Genomic DNA, 7213 nt, shown 5'->3' with positions numbered 1-7213 from the left:
TTCACAAGATACAATACAATCCTATGGGCATCGGCCTCCGTCTCATCTTCAGCGCATGCGCCCGGGACCCTCACTGGCCGGGATCACATCGCGCATGCGTACAGTCTGCATCTTAGAGGCCGCTTCAGCCTCTGCATTATGCGCATGCGCTTCAGAGCGGGGACAGCAGAAGTCGGCCAGCAAAGTGAATATTGATGAGCTGGGCGGCGCTTCAAAACGGCAGTTGGGGGCAAGGCTGGCTGGGCGCAAGTGGAGATGAAACGCCGCCCCTTGGGCAGATTGAAGACAATTCAAGCAGGTTATAAAACTTCAGTTTACTGTATTTATAAGGTGGACAGGGGGGATACTTAGATGATTTTAATACACTTTAAAAGACCTGTACTGACATATATATACCTAAATATGCTTATTGAGCCTGTCAGTGTCCTGTTAAGGACCCTGGGATTTTAAATTTTTGCGTTTTTGTTTTTCACTTCCCGCCTTCCCATAGTCCTAACTTTTTCTATTTCTCCATTCACATAGCCTTATGAGGGCTTATTTTTTGCAGGACAAGTTGTACTTTCTAATGGCTCCATTTACGGTTGCATACCATGTAGTAGGAAGCAGGAAAAATATTCCAAATGGGGTAGAATTGGGGAAAAAACGCAATTCTGATAAAGGTTTTTATTTATTTTACACTGTACACTATGCGGTAAAATTAACCCGTTATCTTCATTCTCCAGGTCAGTACGGTTCCAACGATACCACACTTGTATAATTCTTCTTGCGTTTAAATACTGAAAAAAGAATTAAAACCTTTGAGGGAAAAAAAATTTCCAGAAACATATTTTGACCCCTATAACTTTTTTGTAGCTATGTGTACGGGGCTGTGCTTATTTTTTGCCTATCTGTTCTTTTCAGTGATACCAATTTTAAGTGTGTGCGACTTTTTGATCACTGTTTATTAAAAAATTATTGGGTAGTTTAAGTGACAAAAAATGGCAAATTCGCTATTTTTATATATTTTTTCCAGCTATGCCATCTGCCGTATGCAATTAATATTGTTATATTTTAATAGTATGGGCATTTTCGCACGCGGCGATGCCCATGATGTTTATTCTTTTATTGGTTAAGTATTTTTATTTTAAGGAAAGGGGGGTGATTTGAACTTTTAGTAAATTTTTTAAAATATTTGTAAAAACTTTTTTTTAGTCGCCTTGAGTGACAATAACTGTCAATCATTTGATTGCCCATAGTATTCAGTGATTGCTAAATCGCCATCATTGAAGACAGTTCATTTGCACTATATCAATACAAGGCTGCCACCTAGTTGCCTGTATTGATATATACATCTAATTGACTCTGAAGCCTGCTTGAGGCTTCGGTCAATTAGCGCAAGGTAACAGGTTCCCCAATCTCAGCCGGGGAACACTGTTACCAGACCGGAAGCACGCGACTACCGGTTCCGGTCGGCGCACATGCCGTGGTCACATTTGACCACGGCATCTGAAGGGTAAGATAAATGCGATCAGCCTTACCCACAAAGTGCTGTCACTTCTAAGCAACAAAGCAATTTATTACGGTAAAGGAATTGTTAATATATGCATTGTTTCAGCCATTCTGCAATCTAATATTGGTTTTTATTGTATGATATACAAAATACAAAGCAAAAGAAGAGTTGCAATTTTTGGATTGGAGCCACAGGGCGATCTTGGTGGTGACAGCCATCACTATGTAGAAGTGCACTCAATGAATTGAAAGGGGAAGTAGCACAACTTGCAAGTTTCCACGGCTCCAACCCCTAAATTGCTAAAAAAAATCCTGAAGTATTGTATTTTTTGCAATTCTGGGGTTGCAGCTGCAGAAAGTTTCAAATTGTGCTATGACCCCATTCAATTCAGTGACTGCACTTATACACAGCCAAAATTGATGTGTGGCCCCAGGCTTAAAGGGGTTATCCAAGACTATTAAATGCCCCCCATACGCACAACCCCCCCCCCCCCCCCCCCACAATGAATATACTTACCTGGCTGCCCACGCCGCTCCTGTTCCTCATCACCCTCGATGCTAGGGAGGCTTGTCCCCGCCTGCCATTGGCAGCTTCTTTCCCACCCAAGACCACCTCCCCTCCCCCCCGCCCCCCCTTCCACCCCGACACCGGATGTTTTCATCCACAGCAATGGCAGTACTGGGACCAGAAATGGCGAAGGGAGCAGGGTAAGTATATTCAGTGTGAGGGGCCCCGGACATGTGGGGCGGCACTTAATAGTCTTGGATAACCCCTTTAAAGTAGTATTCTAGACATGCATTAGGGTGGGTTTAAACACAGGCACCACCCCCTACCCCAGGAGTTGTGGTATGGAGAGGTTGAACATACACATACACACACACACACATTTGGAAGTGCCATACAAATCTACAGCAGGTATGGAAACAGCATGATACATAAAACAATACCTAATTTCACATTTACCTATGTACTATACATGTATAAAGATGTGCATCGAATACTCTCTCCATCAATTACAATCTGGTGACGCACTTGTTCGGTTAAATCACCACGCTACATCAACCGTTGTTTCCGATAAGCACTGAGCCAGATGGCTGTCCATATCAAGCTGTGAAAACCTGTTCATGAAAAAAATACATTGTCTTGTTATAAAAAAAAAAAAAAAAAAAAAAAAAATAATTCTTATATCATTAAGGCTACATTCACACGTCAGTATTTTCCTATATCCCGATTTTCGGTCCGTTTTTTGCGGATCCGTTGTTCCTGAAAATGTTTCCGTATGTCATCCGTTTTTTGCGGATCCGCAAAAAAATGGAAACATGTATAAATTTCAATAATCAAATAAAGTTGTTTGGATTTCTTTGAAAAAAATAAATAAAAAAAATAAAAAGAAAAAAAATTTGTTATGTGTTTCCAGGAACGGATTCCGCATAAAACGGATGACATACGGAATGACATCCGAATGTCTTCCGTTTTTTTACGGATCCATTGACTTTGTATTGTATCAGGATCCGAATTTTGCGGAAAAGAATAGGACATGTTTTATATTTAAACGGACATGCGGAGCGGAACGGAACAACGGAAACGGACAGCACACATTGTGCTGTCCGATTTTTTCCAGGACCCATTAAAAAAGAATGGGTCCAGATCTGGTCCTGATCTGTTCCGCAAAAAACGGAACAGATCAGGAAAGAAAAAACGGACGTGTGAATGGACCCTAATGTACAGCGTGTCAGTATAATATTAAATTCTCAAGAACAGCTAAAAATAATAATATTTTATGTTGTACTTACTGCTTTGGAAACTGCAGTAAACATATGGGACATTTGTCCAATGAGCTTGTAGCACCTGCTGATACGCCTGCACTCTCTTTTATCTTACGTCCTCTGCTACTTCCTTCTGATGCATCGGCTGTTATAACATGACTAGGCTGAGGCTTTTCTTCAGTTTCTGGTTCCCCTTTTCCATTGTGGACCTGTATTGTCTTGGTACTTTTCAAAGAAGTTACTGTAGCCCATAAATTAATCTTTGGTTTCTGTGAGGTCTGCTGCTCCTTGGTATGTTTTGTGGAACCCTTTTGTGATGGCTGCAGCTCCTTAGCGTTCCTTGAGGAACCTTTCTGTAATATCTGTGGTTCTTTGACATTCCTTGAAGAACCCTTTAGTAATGTCCGTGGTTTAGTGACATTTTCTGACACGCTTTTTTGTGACGTCTGAGGCAACGAGATATTCTTGGTTGAACCATTGTGTGGTGTGGGTAGGTTCTCTGTATTTCTTTTGGATTCCTCACTACAGACTGGAATCCTCACTTGCTTGATGGGCAACACTGTAGATTTTGTTTGCTGAACGTTTTCTGGAAGTGCTTCTGATAAGGGTGTCTTTATGTGCTCAATATTCTGCTGATTGTCCTCGACCTCTGCTGCACAAGGCTCTTCTGCATTATCAATAGTAAGGGCAGTAGGCAATGGAAACCATTCAAAGTTCATGTCTCCAACTTTAAACACTTCGGTGTCAATCATCTCCTCTTCCTTTCTGCTCATCTAAAGGTAATTTTTAAACATTAAGAAAAATGTAATGGGACACAAAATTCACCAACACAAAAGATATACCACAACTCTACCTGGCCTGCAGGTATGATTGAGAATATTATCAGTATTTCATGGTATAAAAACAAATAGTGTTATAGCATTAATTGCAGATTGACATTTAGAATATGTAATTTCTAAACTAGTGTAGTTAGAGATGAGCAAATCTAAGTTGACAAAGTGGAATTCGATCTGAATTTCAGGAAAAATTCGATTCGCCCCGTAGTCTAATTTCCTCGCTCTTCGTGGTAACGAATTGCATTTTTTTTCCAAAATGGCTGCTGCACGTGTTAAAAAGTGAGAGTAAGAAGCCCGGGAATGAGGGAGCACCCACAATGCCATGCAGATAGCCAATCAGCGGATAGCCAGCCCCTTTGATGTCACAGCCCTATAAAAAGCCTGTTCTCCGCCAGTTTACAGTGAACTTAGTGCAGGGAGAGACGTTGCAGGCACTAAGGACAGTGATTAGAAAAGACTAATAAAAAATAAAGCGATTGAGCAGTTCAGGAAAAGATCATTCATAGTGTATGGAAAGGATAGAGAGGCATCATCTACACTATAGGAAGAGCGGGGTAATAGGATGATTCTATTACACCTTGCTGCACTAATTGGGGTTACAAAGTGATCTTCTACTACAGATTTTAGGTTGTTTGCATTCTTTGATACATCTGTAATTCCAGTAATCCTTGATTCTGTTATTGGGGTAAAACTACGGTCTGATCGTACAGAATTTGGTGCGTTCACAGCGTTTCATATATATGATTCAATCCGTTAATCCTTGAATGTCTAATTGGTGTGACATTGTGGCCTGCTACTACACATTTTAGGTTGCTCAAGTTCTATTATGCATAAATATATCCGTTAATCCCTAATTGGGTAATAGGGCTGAAATTGCGGCCTGCTACTACACAATTTAGGGTGCAAAAGAAAAAAAAAAAAGAAAAAACCTGTTTGCAGAAAAATATATTCTTCACTTAACCTCCGACATAGGGCGTATATCCCGGTACTTAAGGACACAGGGCGTACGTCGTGTGTAGTTTTTATCACCGGACGACTGGCAGTGATCGGAACGGGGTGCCTGTTGAAATCATTCAGCAGGCACCCTGTGACAATGCCTGCCCCCGCTTTGCCGATCGCTACAAACCACAGGTCAATTCAGACCTGCGGTTTGTAGCGCTTATGCAAGTTTCTGATACCCGTTTTAACCCCTTCCATGCCGTGGTCCGTATGGACCGCTGTATGGAAGGGGAGGGAGCTGCCTCTCCCATCGGGGGGCTGCTGTGCCTTTGCAGCCCCCGGACAGGATGGGGTCACAGAGGGAGGGAGCCCCCCTCTCTCCCCTTCCCCGTCTGCTCAGTTGTGGCAGACGGGGAAGGTTCCCATGGCTTCTCAGGCATCCTGCTGTCCATGGTGCTGAACAGATCTGTGCTAAAGGCAGAGATCTGTTCAAAGTGTGAGTGAAATACAGTGCAGTACACTATATAGTGTACTGTACTGTATTATACAGAAATCAGACCCACTGGATCTTCAAGAACAAAGTGGGTCTGGGTAAAAATAAAAAGTTAAAGTGAAAAAAAGTAAAAATTCAAAAAACACATCTATCCCTGATAAAAAAAAAATATTAAAAAGAATTCCCTACACGTTATATATCACCGCATCCGTAACGACCTGATCTATAAAACGGTCATGTTACATTCCCCGCACGGTGAACGCCATGAAAAATAAAAAATAAAAACTATGATGAAATTGAAATTTTGTCCACCTTACTTCCCAAAAAAAGGTAATAAAGTGATCATATGTATGCCAAAATAGTACCACTTCATTCCGCAAAAAATGAGCCCCTACATTAGACAATGGCCCAAAAAAAAAAAAAAAAAACTATGGCTCTCAGGCTATGGAGACACTAAAACAAGTTTTTTTTTGTTTCAAAAATGATATTATTGTGTAAAACCTTTTAAAAAAAAAAAAAAAAGGGACACATTAGGTATTGCCGTGTCTCTAAGAACCTGCTCTTTAAAAATATCACATCATCTAACCCCTCAGGTGAACAACTTAAAAAAAAAAAAAAAAAAAAATGGTGTAAAAAAAAAAAAGCCATAATTTTGTCACCTTACATCACAAGTGTAATAGCAAGCGATCAAAAAGGTATATGCACCCCAAAATCATACCATTAAAACAGTCATCTCATCCTGCAAAAAATGAGACCGTAACTAAGACAATCGCCCAAAAAAAAAAAAAAAAAAAAAAAAAAAACTATGGCTCTCAGACTATGGAGACACTAAAATTTTTTTTTTTTTTTGTTTCAAAAATGATATTATTGTGTAAAACTTAAATAAATTAAAAAAAAGTAAACATATTAGGTATCTCTGCGTCCGTAACAACCTGCTCTATAAAAATAGCACATGATCTAATCTGTCAGATGAACGTTTTAAATAATAAAAAATAAAAAAACAGTGCCAAAACAGGTATTTTTTGTCAAATTTTGAATTTTAATCCATTTTTTCCCGTAACAAAGCAAGGGTTAACAGCCAAGCAAAACTCAATATTTATTGCCCTGATTCTTTAGTTTACAGAAACACCCATATGTGGTCGTAAATGCTGTACAGGCACACGGCAGGGCACAGAAGGAAAAGAATGCCATATGGATTTTGGAAGGCAGTTTTTGCTGGACTTGTTTTTTGACACCATGTCCCATTTGAAGCCCCCCCTGATGCACCCCTAGAGTAGAAACTCCAAAAAGTGACCCCATTTAAGGAGCTACACCCCTCAAGGTATTCAAAACTGATTTTACTAACTTTGTTATCCCTTTAACTGTTCCACAAGAGTCAATGGCAAATTGAGATGAAATTTCAGAATTTCTATTTTTTGTTACTTTGCTTCACAAAAAGTTTAATATAGAGCAACCAAAAATCATATGTACCCTAAAATAGTACCAAAAAAACTGCCAACTTAACCCGTAGTTTCCAAAATGGGGTCATGTTTTTGCAGTTTCTACTCTAGGGGTGCATCGGGGAGGCTTCAAATGGGACATGGTGTAAATAAACCAGTCCAGCAAAATCTACCTTCCAAAAACCACACGGCGCTCCTTTCCCTCTACGCCCTGACGTGGGGCCGTACAGTGGTGTACGACCACATTTCGG

At 40.2% G+C, this 7213-nt stretch overlaps 1 protein-coding gene across 2 annotated transcripts; it reads right to left on the bottom strand.

The window, feature by feature from the left end:
* Positions 1 to 684: 684 nt before the first annotated feature.
* On the bottom strand, positions 685 to 4024 carry LOC122926783. 2 transcript variants are annotated; one of them, XR_006387718.1, is made up of 3 exons: positions 3283 to 4024; positions 2453 to 2607; positions 685 to 776 (listed from the first exon to the last, which is right to left on the bottom strand). XR_006387718.1 is itself a non-coding variant. In XM_044278267.1 (2 exons), the coding sequence occupies exons 1-2, from the start codon at positions 4005 to 4007 to the stop codon at positions 2535 to 2537; spliced, it is 798 nt and encodes a 265-aa protein (XP_044134202.1). In that variant the 5' UTR covers positions 4008 to 4024; the 3' UTR covers positions 2135 to 2534. The 2 variants fall into 2 exon arrangements, 1 of the variants encoding a protein (XP_044134202.1); XM_044278267.1 differs by lacking the exon at positions 685 to 776 and having other exon boundaries at positions 2135 to 2607.
* Positions 4025 to 7213: the final 3189 nt, after the last annotated feature.

Source organism: Bufo gargarizans, chromosome 2 (assembly GCF_014858855.1).
Source record: "Bufo gargarizans isolate SCDJY-AF-19 chromosome 2, ASM1485885v1, whole genome shotgun sequence".
NCBI classification, from domain to species: Eukaryota; Metazoa; Chordata; class Amphibia; order Anura; family Bufonidae; genus Bufo; species Bufo gargarizans.
Note: the sequence above shows the minus strand (reverse complement) of the source record. Positions and strands in the feature narration are given on the sequence as shown.